General features: G+C 43.0%; 1 protein-coding gene across 7 annotated transcripts in view; it reads left to right on the top strand.

Annotated features, from left to right (window-relative positions):
• dgkd (diacylglycerol kinase delta) overlaps positions 1-20,564 on the top strand; it is a 125,147-nt gene extending 104,583 nt beyond the window's left edge. For 5 of the 7 annotated variants that reach the window (XM_078563575.1, XM_078563578.1, XM_078563580.1 and 2 more), the window contains 8 exons: positions 1,462-1,596; positions 2,230-2,384; positions 3,480-3,591; positions 9,950-10,042; positions 13,380-13,499; positions 15,026-15,143; positions 16,751-16,908; positions 20,007-20,280. In XM_078563575.1, coding sequence (XP_078419701.1) covers positions 1,462-1,596; positions 2,230-2,384; positions 3,480-3,591; positions 9,950-10,042; positions 13,380-13,499; positions 15,026-15,143; positions 16,751-16,908; positions 20,007-20,096 — 981 coding nt within the window. In that variant the 3' untranslated portion in view covers positions 20,097-20,280. Of the gene's footprint in view, positions 1-1,461; positions 1,597-2,229; positions 2,385-3,479; positions 3,592-9,949; positions 10,043-13,379; positions 13,500-15,025; positions 15,144-16,750; positions 16,909-20,006 lie in introns of all 7 variants that reach the window. The other 2 variants (XM_078563576.1, XM_078563577.1) reach the window with 2 other exon arrangements.
• Positions 20,565-20,848: the final 284 nt, after the last annotated feature.

Here is a 20,848-nt window from a genome sequence, read left to right as displayed (position 1 = left end):
GAACATGAAGTACGGAAGTAATCCCAAGATCAATACCCTGTTGTTTCTGTTCTTCAGTCTATCTCTAGACTCTCAAGCCCCCATTGCAGGATCTCACATCTTGCCAAATCATTCATTCTAACATGAAATATAACTTTTGGCAGTACTCTTTTCCTCTTTAAAAAAAAAATCCTTTACAACCACTCTATAATATCTCCTGCTCTGGAATTTGGGAGGTGACATACTATTCAGAATCTCACTTGTAGCTGATAAAGTTCCTGTCTATTGCCTTGACTATGGAATCCTCTATTATTACATGGTTTTGGTACTTCACTCCCCAGGCATTTTGTGATGCTTTATTCATGGGGTTATTCCATAAACATCCAGCACTTCTTACATTGTGCAAATACCACAGATCACAGGCTTCAGTGGTTCCCAAACTGAACAGTTTTCTTTTACGCAGTGAATGTTATCAAACAAGCAACTTAGTTTTTTAACCCCTCAAATATAGTTGAGGTAACTGCATCTCAAGGCTGCACTCCTTATGAGGGTAAACTCCACATCTCCCAGCTATTCGCATTCCACCAGTCTCCTGCTCCTCGTACTAATTTCTCACCAGTAAACTCAATGTTATATGTACACAATAACCAACTGCCACAGAAAAAGCAGTCAATCAGAGAACACGACTTATGCAAAGAGTTATCAACCTGTTACTGGCTCAAAACAGCCTACAAAGCACAGAGTGCTATCAATGAAACTCCAAGTTTACAGTACTGGAAATGCAAAGAGGCTCCAGGTTGAAGGGTAAAGCTGAAACAAAAAGCCATCAGAGCTATAAATATGAAATAGAAACCAAGAAAACTGGAGCTACAGTGCAGGAAATAGAATTTAGTAAATGGGGTAATTTGTGTACTGAAACCAGAAAATAAAATGACCATAAAACCTTCAGAATTGTTCTAAAATCCAGTCAGTTCACCTGTCCCCTTTGGGGAAGAGAACCTGCCACCCCTAACTGCTCTAGCCTACGTGTAAATTCAGTTCCATGCTGCATTATTAGCTCAATGGCTTCTGAATTGGTATAGCAATTCTCGGGGCAACTAGAAGGTGGCAATAATCAGCCTTGCCAGTGTTACTTATATCCTGACAGCAAATAAACAAAAGATCAGGATGTGTATGAATGATGAAGCTCTGAATGTGATCCTTATCACAGTAGAAGCTAGAGTAGTGAACTCTCTTTCAGAGACTAATTAATCTCCTATGTACTTTTTTTTAAAATCAAGTGCCGTGTAATCATCTGTCCCAATGGAACAGGCTGTCTGCTGGGTAACAGCAATGGAGTGAAATGGTTTGAAGTGTTCTTTATCAGGAGCAGTGAGACCGTAAGGGCAAATTCTGGGACTCAGTGAGTTGTGAACCAGCTTTTGGTATAATTTAGGCTCCTGTTTTACCTAAATACACTTTTCCCCCCGCCACTGCTTCTAGTGTCGTGCTGTAAAGATCACAATCCTCGGTGATGAAGGAGTACCAGTGCAAGTGGATGGAGAAGCCTGGATCCAGCCCCCTGGTTACATCAAAATTATTCACAAGAACCGTGCACAGATGCTGACCAGAGATAGGGTATGTACTACCTTGAAACCAGCTGGAGAATGCAACAGTTAGAGTCTTAGTAATATTTAAATGCAGCTGGGCTAAAACAGAAAGTAACCAATAAATCAGTCTTTCCATTCTTTAGATGAAAGGGAGATAGATCAATGATAACCCACGGGTCATACTACCACTGTATTGAGTAGCTGATACTTGCGAGCGATTACAACACAATCCAGTCTACAATTTAAATGGCACCCTAAGCTTATGTATCCTTTATTTGTTGACTAAAATTCCTAGATTAAAGATCTCTGCCTGACCAGCACATGTAATCAAGCTTTAACATCTGACTTAACCCTGATGTTTTCTGTCAGATAAATCCTGAAGTTTATTTTGTGTGCGAGATGCTGGGTTTTTTTTCTGAATTATTTCATTAACCTTTGAACGGTGACGCATCTTCTGCTGTTTAGTACTGGAAAAGCAAAACTATCAATGTTATTCAGCAGTGTGAGACTGAAACTACAGCAGTATTACAAGGGCTCCTGCTGTATTTTTTTTGTCAGTCTAAGTGTCCTTATGCAATAGTAGTTTGGGTTTGGTTAAGTGATATTGCAGGAGGTTGGGCTGTTAATCTTGTGTGCACGTTTGGGTCTTCTTACGCCACAGGCTTTTGAGAGCACCCTCAAGTCTTGGGAAGACAAGCAAAAATGTGAACTACCTCGCCCATCCTCCCAACATGCCTTGCAACCCGAGATCGTTTCAGAAGAAGAAGCTGCTGAGATCAATCAGTTTGGCCGAGCGGCTGGAACGCTCATCCACAGGTAAGGGTGTCAGTGAATAACCCAAGCACAGGCACTGACTTATTCTGATTTGTTACTCCGCTAAAGGTTTAACGTCATAGAGTTGTTGTGGCGAAGAAGGAGGCCATTTGGCTCACTGAGTCCATGCATTTTCCTTTAGTCTGGAGAGCAGGTGAGATCAAGATGCAGGGATTTCATGATGGACTTCTGCACAACTGGTAGGAGGCTAGGAAGACCTTAACTCCTAGACCAAGTGCAGCATCTGTATACTGGGCGGAAGCCAGACAATGGAAGAGTCAATTATCCTTGAACCATAAACAATACCAAAATGTGGATGCATTTTGCATTCTCTGCTTAAACTCATCTTTAACCTAAAAATAAAAGGCAGCTTGGTGCAGAAAAGAGGCTTTACATTGCACAGTATAACAGGCTGAATGTAATAGAGGAGGAAAAATGAGAGCCATAAGCTCTTTATTCCACAGTAAATCAGGTATAAGTATTGTAATCTGTACTCTGCAGACAGTGGCAGTCTCCATGTTGTAAGGGGGAGTGAGAGAGCTGTATGTCTATTACATGGTATGCAATCGGTTATATGTTATAGAGAACCTGTTCAGAGGTGCAAGTTGTCTGTTATATGGTATAAAGGGCCCCATGTTATATAGAATGAAGTCAGAGTTAAACTGCTTGTAATATAGTATAACAGACTATATGTCATAGAGGACAGAGTAAGAGGCGCAAGTTATTTGTCTGATGGGGAAAAATGCTGCTCCCATCCAGCATGCCTTCACTCATGCCACTAGGACCTCAAAAGCCAGTTCAGATTTCTTCCTTTGATTTCTGGCTTTGTGCTGTTGTGTTTTTTTTTCTAGTCAGCTTTTGGATTTAGTTGGCTTGCAGCAAACCAGTCAGTCAAAAAAAGTTTACCCTCCTTACCGTCTTCACCGTGGAGCAAGCTATGTTTGGCCAGCCTTGCACTACCCTGTCTGCTTTATGTTTCCCAATAACCTCCTCTAATGGTCTTTGTCTTCCACTCTGTTACTGCTCCATTAGCTGACATTCCCCATCTCTTTTTTTTGTCCCCCTCCAATTGTTCCTACTCCTCCTCCTTCAATCCAGGATTCGGGAGACAGCACAGCTGCATCACACCATGGAGCAGGAGCTTGCGCACGCTGTAAATGCCAGTGCCAAATCCATGGACAAAGTTTACGCAAAGTCGAAAACAACTGAGGTAAGAAATGGTAGTGAAATCTGTGGTCAGTAGGGGGGGTGACAAGACTGAACAGCTAGACCATAGATCTAGGTTATATAGATCTGCAGTCGAGCCAGGCTCAGCTTTCAGGGAATTGGGATCCATAACTGCGCCAAACTGGATGGAGGGTATTCGGAGCTGCAGCCTGGCCTGAGTCAGGGATGGTGTACACAACTCCAGCCAAGCCAAGCCTCAATTTGCACTACATTCCCACCGAGGCAAATATATCTTTTCTAAGGCAGTGCCCAAAACTAACTAAAAACCTTGGGGTCTTACCAAGGTTCTGTACAACTCTGTTTCTTGGAACCAAAGTAGATCACCTCTCACTCTCTCATATCAATCAGAAGACACTCCCTTTACCCTTGCTCTGTGTTTTCTACTATCTAACCAACTACCAAGCCATGTCTTAAGGTAACCTCCAATTCTGTGCGCTTATAATTTGAGAAGAGTTAGAGACAGGGGGGTTGGGGGAGACCTGAGGCAACTGAAGGGAATGCCACGAAAGGGAAGCGGGGTTGCATGGCGGAAGTGGATGGTGGACTGGAGGAAATTGCAGAGATACAGTGGGGGCAAGCCTAAGAGAGATTTAAAGATAACAACGAGGTTTTTAAATTTCATGTGATCAGGGAGTCAGGGATGATGAACAAATTGGATTGAACCTGGTTCAATCCAATTATTATTAAGTTTAAATAATATTAAACTTTAATATTATTTATTATTATATTCTTACCTGTACAGTATAAATTGGAAAAGCTGTTTAATCTAGGGAGACTGTCATTTCCATGGACCTGACATTTTGACGTTCAAAAGGTTAAGACATGTACTGGAACTTAGAATACACGGATTTCTAGCTAGTAATCAATAGGCAGCCTTTATGGTCTTTTCTCTCATGCTGTTGTGGGGTGAAGTAAAAGTACTTCTTTTTGGATGGTCACATTATAAAGGGTTTACTGATTGGTCAGAACTCTGTGTATTCTAAGTTCCAGTACGTGTCTGAACTTTTTGAATGTCAAAATTTCAGATCCATGGAGATGACAGTCTCCCTGGGTCAAATAGCTTTTGGAGTTTAGCTTTTTTGTCTATGTTTGAGCTAAGGCTGTAATGAGGTCAGGAGATGAGTGCAGAATACAAACTAAGCGTCACTGAGCAGGCTATTGCTAAGCGGGTCACGCTTGATAGCACTGTTGGTGACCCCTTCCATCACTTTACTCATGATCAAGAGTAGATTGATGGAGCAGTAATTGGCCAGGTTGGATTTGTCCTGCTTTTTGTGTACAGGACATACCTCGGCAATTTCCCACATTGTTGGGTAGATGACAGCTGCACGGAACAGCTTGGCTAGGAGCGCGGAAAATTCTGGAGCACAAGTCTTCAGTACTATTGCCGGAATATTGTCAGGCCCAAAACCTTTGTAGTATCCAGTGCCTTCAGCCATTTCTTGATATCATGTGGAGTGATCACATTGGCTAAAGACTGGCATCTGTGGTGCTGGGGACTCCTGGAGGAGGCTGAGATGGATCATCCACTTGGCACTTCTGGGTGAAGATTGTTGCGAATGCTTCAGCCTTAATTGGCCCTGAATAACGAGTAGCCGAGCCATGAAGGCCAGATGGCAGCTGGATATCACTTGACAAAACACAATTGGTCTAACATCCCTGGATTAGAACAGGGAATTCATCCAGGATTCCCACTTCTATCAAATGAATTTGCCAGGCTCTAACTATGGTCATTAGGCAGTGGCATAGTCCTATAGAACTGGAAGCAGCAAACACTTCACCAATAATGAAGCATCAACATCCTGGGGCTACCATTGACCAGAAACTGAACTGGACTAGCCGTAAAAATACTGTGACTACAAGAGCAGCTCAGAGGCGGGAAATTTACTCACCTCCTGACTCTCCAAAGCCTATCCACCATCTACAAGACACAAGGCTCTCCACTTGCCTGGATCCAACAACACTCAAGAAGCTCAAAAGCATCCAGGACAAAGCAACCCACATCAATGGCATCCCATCCACCACTTTAAACATTCTCTCCTCCACTTCCAACACACAATGGCAGCAGTGTGTACAATTTACAAGATGCACTGCAGCAACTCACCAAGGCTCCTTCAACAGCACCTTCCAAACCCTTTACCACTTAGAAGGACAAGTGCAGCAGATGCATGGGAACACCACCACTTACAAGTTCAACTCTGAGCCACCGTCCTGACTTGAAACTATGTCACCGTTCCATCACTGTTGCTGGGTGAAAATCCTGGAATTCTCTCCCTAACAGCAATGTGGGTGTATCTACACACATGGATTGCAGGTTCAAGAAGGCGGCTCATCAGCACCTTCTCAAGGGCAATAAATGCTGGTCTAGCCAGCAAAGCCCACACACCATAAACAAATAACTATTAAAAAAAGGGCAGCAAATCTTAGCTATCCCTAACAACAGACCCTATCGTCGAGTACTTTCATCAGTACCAGGCAATATACTGGTGAATATTCAATGGGGCAGGCTAGAGGGAAATTCAGCATATTGAATCATAGAGGATCATCTTAGATGATAACCTTCTTTGACTTCTACTAAGATATTATAGATAGCGCAAGTAATGGATCAGCCTACCATGTACCTAATTGGACTATAAGAAAACTTTAGACAAAATTTCAAGTGTAGGACTGCTAATGAAACTGAAACCCACGGGAATCCACAGTAGAACATGGGACTCATTTAGAAGTTGCTTAAGAATGGGAGAACCCATGAAAGGTGCAGTATCAGACTTGCGGAGATGCTGAGTGGAATTCACCTTGATCAGTGTCATGTTGGGAGAGGGGCTGAGTGCAGTGCCACACAATGCCAGATTGGGTGAGGTACCAAGTGGAGTCTCATGAGGCTTAGATTGGCCCAGTGCTGAATGGGGCCCTGCAGGGGTCAGAGCCTGATTGGGAGTGATACTAAGTGCACTGCCATAGGGCTCAATATAAAACTGAGGTACTGTGGGGAGCAGTGCTTGTTGTTTCAAATCAAAATTAGTATGGATACTGCAACTAATTGTCAGCTTGCCAGAGTTGCTGATGGGACTAAAACAGAAAGTGCGGTATGGATAGAAGATGCAGTTAAATATTATAGAAAAATTGGACAGATAAACAATCAGCTTAATGTTTATATGTTATTGCAGAGTAAGCAAAAATAAGCAACATATCTATAAAATGAAGGGAACTTAAATCAACACAGAGACTTAGAATGGCAGTGATGGTAGGCTTATTATAGCCCCTGTCCAAACAGTGTAGAGGAGAAACCAGAAAGCTGGTAGCGTGCTGAGAAGCATAATCAAAGCAGTACTGTATAAATTACAGAAGTTTGCTGAGGCTGTATAATATAATGGACAGATAATGTATTGAATAAAGACTGCAGTTCTAGTCACCACCCTTCAAAAAACACATATTGAAGTGTCTGCAGGGAACAAGAAGACATAAAGATAGTAAGTTATGCAAAAAGTGCAAACTCTACAGTCTAAAGGGATATGATAGCCTTTATAACTATAGAGTTTGAGTATAATGAGGAGGAAGTTTTGCCACAGCTATACAAAGCCCTAGCTAGACCACATCTGAAGTACGGTGTACATTGGGCAATGCACCTTGGAAAGGATATATTGACCTTGGAAAGACTGCAGTGCACATACACCAGAATGCTTCCTGGGCTTCAAGGTTTAAATTATAAAGAAAGATTACATAGGACTAGCCTTGTATTCCATGAAGTAAAGATGGTTAAGTCATGATTTAATTGACCTTTTTAGGATTTTAAATGGAACTGATATGGTTGATAGAAAAACTTTTCCACTGTTTGGGAAGTCTAGTACAAGGGGACACAGCCTTAAAATCAAAGGAGCCTATTTCACGAAAGAGGCTAGGAAACATTTCTTCACACAAAGGAGTTAGAAGTGTGAGACTCCCACAAAAAGCAGTAGATTCTAGCTCAGTTAACAATTTTAAATCTGAGATCAAGAGATATTTTCCTAGACCTCGGCATACATGAAAATGGAGCCAAGGTAGGTAGATGGCGTGAAAATGCCAGATCAACCATGATGTAACGGAATGATGGAACAGTTTCAAGGGGTTGGATAGCCTATCCCTGTTCCTATAAGGTATTAAATATTTTGCAAGAAGTAATCCTACAGAATTACTTCCAAATAGATCAGAGAATGAGAACAAAAAAATGAATGAGTGAGTGAAAAGTTAGCATTAAGCAGATTGCAGGAAAAACCAATCTACTTCAAGGAGTGGGGAATGTTTGGAATAATCTCCTAGTTGAGGATAGAGATAGAAACAAGAAGGACTATGTAAATGTACATGGATGTTATGAGGAATTTAAATAACTTATGGGATGACCTTTGAGACAACTAAAATACTAACGGAATGGGCTTCAATGAGGGGAGTTAGGGTAGTAGAAGGCTGAGTTTGAGAAAGGAGCATTAGCGTACTAGAGGAATGGACTCTGCTGGGATAGATTGGCTTTTATGATCAATGCCTGTTGACGGCTGCTGGTAATGTTTGTGTGGCAGTGATGGGTGAGGATAGGATCAAACATTGATGATAGTATTCCATCCTTCAGGAAAATGCTATCTAGACACACAGATGAATAATGGCACTTTGTGTGAGGCACCAGAGGATGACCAGGACTTCTGGAGCCATAACCTGGCATGAGAGCATGAGTCAGTGCCCTCAGGAGAGAAAGACAGGGAAAATCAGTGGAAAAGCTGGAAAAATACATGATCAGATCTTCGAGATTTGTTGTCTCAAACTGTGATTGCCTACTGCCGAGAAATTTACACAAATAAATCATGTGCCTGAGTCTTCCAGTTAATAAATTTAATATCCCAAACATGAGTTATCTTGTTCCATGTTTGATGTTTTTTCTCAGGGTTTTCAGGCTGCTCTCACTGCTGTCACCTATTGGGGGAGAAACTATCTGAATTGAGAAGAGGAGGAAGCAAAGTTATGCAAAGCTAGCTCTTGGGCTCACAGAAGCAGCCTCTTTCCAGCAATAGTCCGCTCTAGATAGCTTGCATGGATCAAGCTATGCTCTCTGGTTATTTGCCAGGTACATTGGTGTGGGAGAGTGACCCGGTATCAGAGGCAGCACTCAAGTTTTGAGTGATTCGTCCAGCACTAATTAGAGGCTGCCATACAAGGTGTTGGAGAGTAGCCCAGTCTCAGAGCAAGGCACCTGGGCTGTGGGAAAAGAGCCCAGTGCCAATTATAACAAGCCACTTAGGCTGTGGGAGAGTAGCTTCGTGCCAGTTACAGCCAGCTAATCAGGGTATAGGAGAGGCGCCCAGTACCACTGACAGCCAGCCACTCGAGAAGTGGAAGAGTAGCATAGACAGGATCTTCCCTGTTTTGAGGGTCAAGTAACCATCTTATCCTGAGTCGAGCTTCAACTCTGCATCGTATAATTCACCAAGACCACTTGCTTCTACGTACACAGCATTGCCCAGCTCCACCCTTGCTCCCATCACTAATGGAGCCCTTTGATTACACTTTTGCTTCCTCCATGTTCTAATTCTCCAATGTCCTCATTGCCAGCTTCTGAAGCTCGAAGCTAACTGCAAGTTATTGAAAGCATAAGATCATAGGAGCTAGAGTAGGCCATTTGGCCCCTCGAACCAAATGCTGCATCATTCAATAAGACATTAGCTGATCTGATTGTGGCCTTAACTCCACTTTCTTGCCTGCCCACCTTGAGACCTACATTTTCTTGCATTTATCAATCATGCCTGTCCCTACTAATCTCTACAGGAACCCCATTCCCAATGCATTAAATTCAACATTTTCACCCATGTTTGCAAATCCCTACATATCTTTTTCCCACCTGATCTCTACAATTTCTCGAGCGCTACACCCCAATTCATTCAACCCAGTTTTTACCACCTCCTTCAGCCTTAGATCCTACCCAAGTGTTCCAACCTTCAGACTTAGTTTCTTGTGCATTCCCTTCCTCCTCCATCAGTAGATGCACCTTCACCTTTTTTGACCACGCTCTCTATAGATCTTTCTCTAAGCCCCTTTGTCTTGCTCTCTTCAAAACCTCTCTTTGACTGTGATTTCAGTCACCTCTCCTGTCTCTTTCATTACTAATTGGTGTTTGGTTATTCTCTGTGAAGGGCCTTAGAATGTTTGCTGCATAAAAGGTAATTTATATGTGCAAGCTGTTGTTGACTGAGAAGCCTTGATTTCACTATAAGCTGCAAGTGGTGTGAGAAGTGATGTGTGGCAGTAATGACATGGCTGCCCAGCAGCCCTCAAGTCCTGGTGCGGATTTAAAGTGACTCCATCTTGTTTTTTCTCCGAAGGGCCTGAGTTGCAGTCTGGTGATGGAAATGGTCAACAATGGGAAAGCCCTGCACAATGAGACAGAGCTCTTATTGGCAGGCAAAATGTCACTGGTAAGGAAAGAGTTAAATAAAAGAAACAAATGCACCTCAGTTGATATGTAGAGTAATGCAGTAAGTTCCAGATTAACAGCTAACTGAGGGGTGCTAATCGTTTATATATATATAGAATAATGGGGTGAGTTGCAGATTAACAGCAAATTGAGGGGTTCCATAGGTTCATAAATGGACTGAATTATAGGCTTGAATGTAATTGAAGGGTTTGAAAAATGTATGTATGGAATAGTGAATACTCGAAGTGAATTATAGGCTGGAATCTAATTGAGAGGTACAAATGATAAATATGCAAAATAGCAAATACCCAGGAGTAAGATGCAGACTAGAATTTGATTGAGGGATTTGGGTGGATTAAATATAAAATGATGGTTTTTGCTGAATGTGGAAACTGCAGGGTGGTTTGAAGGAATTGAGTTTTATTACTTGTTTTAAGACAATATATTAAAGGAGGTTTAATATCATTTGTAATTGTGTAATTGCAACATTCTAAGGTTCACAGTGTTAGGTGAATCCTGTGATTTAGAGGCAGAACCAAACCTTGAGAGTAAAGCACATTAATTATAAAATCACCAAATGATTCCAGTATTTAGCTTGTGCAGACTCGGAGAATGGTTAAAACTGGTCCTGGTTCTTTCAGTTAGACTGATTTTTACAATAGATTTGCAGACTTTGACCAGTGCATGTCCTTTTATAGTGTTGGATCTTTATTTGTTGGTTTGCACCTCTCCTGAAGACAGCATTATTTGCTGGGTTCACAGTTCTAAATGTGCTGCTAGCCCTCCGGTGCTTTAACTTAATGTCCACTGACCTTTGTGTGTGATGCTAGATTTTTTTTGCAAAAATATTCTTTATTCATAAAATGTCCAGAAGAACATTACAAAACATTTCAAAATGACCATCACAGAAAGTGCAATGATATTCAAATTTTCCACATATATCATGCTGCACTCTGAGATGCTACAATACAATTGTCATACATGTAATATTTACTATATTTTTAAAAATTGGTTTATGGGATGTGGGCATCGCTGGCTGGGCCAGCATTTATTGCCAATCCCTAATTGCCCTTAAGAAGGTGGAAGTGAGCTGCCTTCTTGAACCGCTGCAGTCCATTTGATGTAGGTACACCCACAGTGCTGTTAGGGAGGGAGTTCCAGGATCTTGACCCAGCGACAATGAAGAAACGGTGATATATTTCCAAGTCAGGATGGTGAGTGACTTGGAGGGGAATTTCCAACTGGTGGTGTTCACATGTGTCTGCTGCCCTTGCCCTTATAGATGGTAGTGGACGTGGGTTTGGAAGGTGCTGGCTAAGTTCCTGTAGTGCATCTTGTAGATGGTACACACTGCTGCCACTGTGCGTCGTGGTGGAGGGAGTGATATTTGTGGATGGGGTGCCAATCAAGTGGGCTGCTTTGTCCTGGATGGCGTCAAGCTTCTAGAATATTGTTGGAGCTGCACTCATCCAAGCAAGTGGAGAGTATCCCATCACACTCCTGACTTGTGCCTTGTAGATGGTGGACAGGCATTGGGGAGTCAGGAGGTGAGTTACTCGCTGCAGGATTCCCAGCCTCTGACCTGCTCTTGTAGCCACAGTATTTATAAGGCTTGTCCAGTTCAGTTTCTGGTCAATGGTAACCCCCAGGACGTTGGTAGTGGGGGATTCAGTGATGGTAATGCCATTGAGTGTCAAGCGGATTAGATTCTCTCTTGTTGGAGATGGTCATTGCCTTGCACTTGTGTGGTGCAAATGTTACTTGCCACTTGTCAGCCCAAATCTGGATATTGTCCAAGTCTTGCTGCATTTGGACATGGACTGCTTCAGTATCTGAGAAGTCATGAATGGTTCTGAACATTGTGCAATCGTAAGTGAACATCCCCACTCCTGACCTTATGATGAAAGAAAGATCATTGATTGAAGCAGCTGAAGATGGTTGGGCCGAGGACACTACCCTGAGGAACTCCTGCAGTGATGTCCTGGAACTGAGATGATTGACCTCCAACAACCACAACCATCTTTGTGCTAAGTATGACTCCAACCAGCAGAGAGTTTACCCTCTGATTCCCATTGACTCCAGTTGTACTATGCCGCCTTAATGCCACACTCAGTCAAATGCTGCCTTCATGTCAAGGGTAGTCACTCTCACCTCATTCAATGTGAGTTATACAGTCCGAGGGGTTCTATACAATTTCTAGCCCCTCGATGAACAATGGCTGAAAGGTCTTAGCAGCTTTTCCCCATTGCACCTCTGCGGCAGCTGTCCCAAGCTTTAGTGCATCCCTCAGCACGTAGTCCTGGACCTAGGAATGTGCCAGTCTACAACACCTGGTTATGGACAACTCTTTGCACTGGAAGATCAGCAAGTTTCAGACCAAAGAGCGTGCTTCACTGAGTTGATGATCCTCCAGCTGCAGTTGATGTTTGTCTCGGTGTGCGTTCCTGGGGACAGCCCATAGAGCACAGAGTCCTGTGTCACGGAGTTGCTCGGGATGAACTTTGACAAAAACCACTGAAGCTCTCTCCAGACCTTCTTTGCAAAGACACACTCCAGAAGCAGGTGAACAACGGTCTCTTCCCCACCACAGCCATCTTGAGGGCAACGTGTGCAGGGGATGAGACTCCGGGCATGTAAGAAGGATCTGATGGGGAGGGCCTTTCTCACCACCAGCCAAGTTACGTCCTGGTGTTTGTTTGAAAGTTCCGGCAATGCTAGATGCCAATTGTTGGCAGCAAATTTGATCATGTAGGAAGTCACAACCGAGACTGAAAGCTCCCCATGCATAACATCCATGCTTTCACTTTCAAGTGGTGGTGACTGGACAGCATTTGGCTGTTGCTTGAATAGCTCAAGTATGTCACTTTCTATGTTCAGTTGCAACCTTTGATATTTAGAATATATTGCTGGGAGTGCAGTTAATCTCTGCTGATTCCCATTTTATATTTTACCATTTTTTTTAACATCATTTGTAAGCCAGTGATGGGATTAAAAGACCCAAGATGTGATGTAGACAAGGTTAGATAACCTTATGTTTTTGATTCAGAGCATTACTTACTGAATGTGAAATCAAATACAGTTTTGTGGTAGTTTCACATGCATCTGGGGCTTCCAGGATTGCTTTAGCCAATAGCACTCCTAGGTGTTAGTTCTTGAAAGCCCAGAGCCTGTAACTGCTTGGTCATTCACTTCTGATCTCTAAGCATCGCAAGAAGTAAGAGAGGGCAAGTATATGAAATCAAAAAACCAATCCACCTGCCTGTTTAAGACTCGTGTTTATTTTCATTAAGTGATTATTGCTGAGCACATTGCTGTATGTTTTCCTTTACTGGGTGCAGCAGTTGGATCCACCTCAGAAGGACGAACTCACTGGGGCTCTGGCTAATGTGGACATGCAGCTTCGAAAACTGGCAGAGATCCCCTGGCTGTACCAGCTCATTGAACCAAGTGATGATGAAGTAAGTTTGCAAGCCTATAAGGGATTTTACTGAATGAATGATTTGTTGACTTGACACAAGTGTTCAGTCTGTTGTTTGTTGCTTTCCCTTTTCCCTCCTTCCTCTCCTGAAAGTGCTGACTGTGGCAGAAATACAGTTTGTTCTATTTTACCGCAACAGCGGTCCTAGTCTACTTTGCTGCAGAATACTGATCTACGTCATGACCCTGCAACCAACATACAGAGATCGTGGTTGTCTAGCTGATCGCCACCAGAAGGATAGTGTCAGGGATGCTTAATTCCACTCCAATTGAGTGGCTCTCAGTGCTTTCCCACACCGTCCAGCTTGCCATCACTTGGCGCAGTCATGCTCCATGACATGGAAAGTAATGAGCAACACTAACCTCCCCATTCACAAAGACTTGAAAAACCTACCAAGAAAACACTTACAATCGCACCCACCATTCTGGGAAACAGCAGCTAATATTCATGCAGCTGGTAGCAACCCAGTATCCAGATGGATGGAATTGTGGAACCATACAGCACAAAAAAAACCTCAACACTGACCCAACATCAGAGGTCCCTGGCTTTGATGTCCCTCGAAGGCAGTGAACAGTGCTGGAAGATAGTAGACTGCCCAAATTGCGATTATGGCCATGAGTCCCTGACCTTGGAACCACATTGCATGAACCTGCCCATTAAGCAGCAGGCATCTCATTTCACCACTCGGTGGAATTTGACAGCCCTGTTGCAGCGGAAGTGGGCCTGTAAAATGTGGCAAGCCATTCAAAAGTCCTTTGACTTCGGCAGGACTGTAAAATCCCAATGATGTAAAATTCTGCCCAGCATCTCAGGAGGCCATCAAATGGATAGTCAAATCACACATCCCTTTATCAACTTTTCCCATCATCCAAAAGTAGTAGTAGTGTATTTTCATGACTGCCTGAGCAGGCCACATCTGTCCTCCCAGTAGGTTGTAAGTGATCCCATCGCACTATTTGCAAACAGCAGTAGAGTTTTCCATATATCCTGACCAACATTTATCCTTCAACTAACACCACCCAAAATAGATCTGGTCCCTCATTCATTTATTATTTGTGTTCTAGATGGCTGATGCACTCACCCACATATAGCAGTGATAATCATTCTAAAGTTATCCATTGACCATTAAACACTTTGGTGCACCCTGAGAATGTAAAAATGCACTCCATAAATGCAAGTATTTTCTTTCTTTTAGTAGCTTCATTACATTTTTTACTTGAAGACTTCTATCTCTCCTAAAATAACCTAGCCTTAGACTTGATAACCCTGATTTTATCCGAGGGCAAGGAGCAAGTGTGGTGTCGGCAGGGCTCTTTGATGCGAGGAGCAGGACATTTTAATTCCTGGACCTCATTCATATAAAATAAGTCTGCCTCTCATCTGATCCTTGCACAATGACGTGTGTGTGAGGTCAGCCCATTGGGAAATTTTTTGCACTGCTAATTATGTGATATATAGCAAGTTGTATCTGCTTTACTTTTCTCATGTCTTTGTGTGTTTTCCCAGGGCCAGTTGTTGGAATATTCCAAGCGCACTCGCAGTGCCAAATTCCGCCTTGTGTCAAAGTTAAAAAAAGAGAAAAACAACAAGAATAAGGAAACCAGGGGGAATATGGGATTACCAGGTGCGTATGTCAACTCTGACCCCGCCCCGCTCCTTCACTTCCATTCTTTGTGTCCACCATCACCAGCTTTGCTAGTGTCAGTCCCATTTACACTTGGAGAGGTTTACACAGCGCTTGATCACAAGTTACCATTGCAATCCACAACTCATCAATCACAGAAGTTCCATTATGTGAGTTCCTTGGCTGAAGCATTTGCGATAAGGATGCATTAAGAAAAATCAATAAACCTCATTGTTATCCCTCTCTTTACAATTCCATGCCCCATAGTGATTCCACAGCTCCTTTGATGTAGGCCATTGGGTAAGAATTGTACACAAGTCTTGTAGATTAGGCCTGAAGTCATTGTCCACTGAAATTGTGAGGCAGTAGAAGGCACATGAATCAGCAGGGTGCACAATGGTGAAAAGTAGTTCTAAGTTGGTCTCCCACATTTGTTTGGAGCATGCAGACGGAAATTAATTCCAAACCAGGATATGAAGCCTTACTTTCCCAATTGTTCTTTGGCATAATTTGCTGTCAGATGTGATATTAAAGCCATATGGATCCCAGGTTCTATCCAATCTTATTTTAATATGTGTGCTGTAAATTGGCCTCAAAATCCATGCTTCCGCCCCCTTCATCTTCAGCTCTCTCTCTGATGGCAGGTCCAACCCACTGCCGCATGACTTCCACCACAGGTTGGGTAAGGAGGCCCCTTGCCTTATGGAAGGGAAATATTAGCTCGGGTTCTCATTTGCACTGGAAAGCGGGAGGTGAGGACAGGATCAAGCCTGAATGTGAGGCTCCTGACATTGGAATATCATGCTAACATTCACAGTCCAGACCTGAGGGTGGACACAGGTTAGATGCTGGAGAAAAGCTGCCGCTGGCGGAGTTGTACCTGAACAACTTGTAGAGGCTTACCTGTTAACCCTGTCAAGGAATAAGTGACCGCTCAGAAGGGAATCTCTCGCCTCAATCTGAACCTGTGCAGAATCAAGTGATTATTCTTCACATATGATCTTAGACAGTGAGTGTCAGCAGGGTATGGGACCCTGAGTCATTACAACCAAACCCATTCATTCCTCACCCAATATTCATTCTCAGTAAGGGTCAATGGGGCAACTCCCTCCACTGCTTCTACCCCACCCATGGGATGAAGGCCATATATAGCACTCTGACTGTAGCCAGGCTGACATCTGCTAACTCAGAACAGATCAGAGATGGTATTTGGGATGCTGCTGATCTGTGTGCCTCAGTACAACACCAGAAGGTGCATTTACTAATGAGATATCACAGAACCCTCCTTTCATAGATCAGCAGGATTCTTTAGCACACTTCAGTACAATAGAGAGATTGGGATGTGTGGGAGGCAGGAGGGACGCTTTTGTATGTTTGGTAATGTAGCCTGGAGCTATCCACTCAACAACAGGTATCTCATTTCAGCAGCTATGCCGATCTCCAAATTGCATTGTGTGCTTATTGACTTATGGTGTCTGCCTGAAATATGTCTTCTGAGATTAGCTATTAGCGTTCTCTGCACTCTCTGAAATTTCTGTGGGCCTTTTTTTTGCTAGCGGGTGATGGTTGTGCATTTCTCTTTACCTTTGGGATTGTGGGTACTGAAGGTGGCGCTGCTCTTCGCTTTCCCACAGTGCATCAGTGGGGTACTGAGGAGGTGGCAGCCTGGTTAGAGCATCTTAGCCTGTTCGAGTACAGAGACATCTTCATCCGGCACGACATCCGTGGCTCAGAGCTCTTGCATCTGGAGAGGCGAGACCTGAAGGTATTGCAAGTGACATTTTCACTTCTGCATGAATGACAAACTAATGTGGCCTGCCCTTATCAGTACTGTCTTTCTGCTTTAACTTGCTGTGTGTGCTGAGATCACATCATTTGGAAGGTACTGTGAAACTATGATCTGTAAAGAACAGTTACAGAATGGTAGGGGAATTACTGTACATTGGTTGCTACACACCCACAAACCTTTCAGGCCAAAACACCCAAGTGACACTAAGAATTTTTTTTGTGAAAGGAAAGAGGGTCATGAGACAGAAGAGAGGGTTCTACCCAGTGACATTTTAGAATGGCATTCGAGAGCAGATTCAGTCTTCTTGATGTTGAGAGAAAGATAATTTTTTAAAAAGGCAAAAGTAAATTGAACCACAATCCATAGATCATGATGAGTATCTAGACTGGGACTCATTAGCATGGATTTTAGCCTGAAGGCAAGTTTTGTGCAGGATTGGCTGTTGTGAGGCTGGGAAGCCTAAAAGAACAGGTTTCCCCAATGTACTGCAGAATTTAAATGCAGGATGACCAACAAGCAGCCTGATTGACAAGCTGGAGGTCTCTTCAACAAAAAGCCAACAAGAACAGATTGGTATATTCGGGGAGTGAGTGAGACCATGGTGGTGAGATGCAGTTGGAATGAGTCAGGATAGGGGGCGGTGATGGGGACAGGTGGAGGAGTGGAAGTTCAGTTTGAATGGTGGCTGTTGTGGATTTGGGGGAAAGTAGACAGATTGTAGGAGGAGCATGGTTTTACTGGATTGCTTTTTGAGCACTCATGCTCTTCCTGGCCCACAACCAGTGCTTTAAAGACACTTAGCTCATGCATTCAGCCCCTCTTGTCTTCTTTGAACTTCCCAAGTTTTCCAAGGCTTGGGAAACCCAGCCACCTACGGTTAAAAATAGAATAACTGTTAAAATGAAGGTGTGGAACCTCATTAGAACATTTAAACCGTTTTCCACAAGCCGATTGGTCACCCGCCCCTTTGTGTCTCTGTTAAAACCAGAAGTTGGCAGGATCAAGGCGGGTTTAGTTCTTCTTTCGTAAATTTGAAATTAAGATTTAGCCCATTGACTCTACCTGCTGCACTTGGGTGACAGGCTGAGTACCTGGGCTGGGAATCCGTGGCTTTTTAATTGTTTTGGCCTCACTGAGAGAGAAGGAAAAGGTTTAAAGGTTGAGTTTGTACCAACATCTTGATGTGATGCCAGCTGCTGACCTGGCTTCCTGAGTATCTTGCACTCTGCTTCTTTCCTTTAATTGCTTACGTCGCTAGATCTTTCAATCCCTCAGGGTAGTTATTGTCTAATCTCAAATATCAGGACTGTTTCACTGAACAAAATGTTTCTTAAGAACTGCTGACTTTCGTTCAGGATCTTTTATCATTGCAGGAGTTTGCATTCAAGTATAACCCAACTACATGTGTATGTGCACATATTAAGAGTCTTGCATATGACATGTCTTTCCTGTCAACACTAACCTTACATCCCATGTGAAGATTTCTCAGTATTTTTCGCACATCAATGTGTGTCTGCATTTCTCAAGGTTATGACCCTATCTGCCTGTAACACTCAAAATTTAGAGCATTACAAGCCCCTATACACAAGGTGATGGTGTTGCATCTACCAATCTTGGCACCCAAGACTAGCTGCCAAATTGATTGTTCTGATTTCCCAGCTCCCACTCCACCTAATTTTTGAGTTTATCCTGGTTGCCTGCCAAATACTTAGTGTGGCAGACATTCCTCCACTCACCAAATCATCCAGCGAACCAACTGACCATCGTTCATTAATAACATAAAGCCTTAGGCTGCAGTCTATCTACTTTTTCTGAAAGTTGGACAGACTTTGTACTTAATGCTCAGGGTCATCCTGATCTACATTTGGGTGCCCCTTTCTCTCTAACCCTCAGATGTTTCATGTCATCGTTACTGCTGGCCAGGCTTGCACCCATACCTTAGGAATTGCAAGCCACAACATCTGACACTTAATACCATGAATCAGCTCAAAATGAGAAGTCAACACTCAAACCCACATACAAATTCACAATCTCACACACTCGCAGTTAATACTCCACATGCGCACAAACTCTCAATGAACATTTTAAACACAGACTGATTTGCACCATTAGATATGGACTCATTTGCTGCCCAGACTAATACTATTGTAATGTTTCTGAGTGGAATAAGCTGGGAATATTATTGGAGGGCATCAGCTCGCTGCACAAAACTGCAGCTTTTTCAGCACAAATTGGCAATCTCACTCAGGGGACAACTGGCGGGGGAAATAGAAAATTCTTTTACACAGCCCCATCAAGCACCCCAAATTCAGGTATGGCACTTTTCTGGGGTTGCTTGATGGGGCTGTGTAAAGACAGCTTTACTGTGTACCTGACTTGGGAATGCTGGGTGGGACATTATAGTAGGACCCTTGCACTGCATCCAGCCCTCCAAATGAGTTCACAAGAATGATGCAATATGAGCTGTCCTTGGTGCTTGTGCAATGACTCGTTACAAAGGACCTGAATCAGAGATATTATTCACCAGTAGGTTAGGCACTGCATCCCAGTGGGATATCCAATGTGTACTAGTATAATAAGCACTATAGACCATTGGTATATGGCTTTTTGACATACCAATCGAAAGGCACTACGTCCTAGCAGGGTATTCATTGTGTTCCAGAGACTATATAATGTGTGTATACCATTTATTTAAATAGTTTCTGAATAGACTTTAATGAGGCTGGAAACAGAATATTTAGACCATGACCAGTGCTGACTTGTGCAACCGGGAATGAAGCAACTGTTGCTCTCTTTAATTTAACTTTTCCCCTTCCCCTATCAAGGATGTACTTCATTTCAGGGGAAGAGGGAAGTTGGGTTAAGCATTTGAGCTGGATAGCAAAACTGTATTGTGGGGATGAAGTATAGTCAGTTCCAGTCAGTAGTCTTGAAGCACTATTTTACCTATTTAACCCAATTTCCTTTTCAGATTACTGCCTTTCACTAGCCTACATTTTGAATAAGATTGCTCTAGTATTTACTAAACTAATGTACTGGTAATAAACACCTGTCCTCTAACCTGTGTTTGGCAGGACTTGGGGATAGCGAGAGTGGGCCACATGAAGCGAATCCTACATGGGATCAAGGAGTTGAGCCGGAATACTCCTGTCAGCGAAGTGTGATGTACATGTTCAACTCCTGTGTATACAGAGCTACCTAAACCTCCAGCCCATTGCATAGAGGATGAGAGAGGCTAACCTTTGGCTGTATGTGTAAGCCTCACTATCAACTAGTCGGAGGGTGTTGACCTTGGAGCAGCTAACAGCTATCAAAATAATAAGAGACCTGATACATAATCTCTCACCCAATAGAAAAAAGGATTGAGGCTTATCCAATTAAACTAATGCTGCATTCAAGTTAAAAACCTGTCAAATCAGAATTGAAGTTACCTCAAGCAAGTATCCAGTTAGGTTGAATTTTACTCTGAAGCGCACCTAGGAGTAAAGCTGAATGTGATTGGTCTAAAATTCCACAGTGATCCCAATGAAGAGGAATCATGATCCTTCGACATAGGAATGTACTGCACACCAGTGACTTAATCTCAGAAGCTCTTCGCAAAAGGGACAAAACATCTCTTTTTTATATAATAGGTAACTTAATGAAACTGTAATTGGGACAGAACCTGTAGTAACTCACACCTGCAGACATTAACTGAACCTTTTCAGATTGTGATCCATTGAAGTGACGGTTGTGGGTTGAGCATGGAGCCCTACATTTCTCTCTCATCCCAGGATCTATCCACACACCTTTTGCAGACTACCAACTCGAAGAACATGGAAGTGCTATTAGAATGTCTTCCTGCATTAGTTGCCCTCAAAACCCTTGCTGTTGACATGTTGTTTCTCATTCCCTAGGTGACTCAGAGACATTGATG

Source organism: Cetorhinus maximus, chromosome 19 (assembly GCF_964194155.1).
Source record: "Cetorhinus maximus chromosome 19, sCetMax3.hap1.1, whole genome shotgun sequence".
In the NCBI taxonomy this organism is placed as follows: Eukaryota; Metazoa; Chordata; class Chondrichthyes; order Lamniformes; family Cetorhinidae; genus Cetorhinus; species Cetorhinus maximus.
Note: the sequence above shows the minus strand (reverse complement) of the source record. Positions and strands in the feature narration are given on the sequence as shown.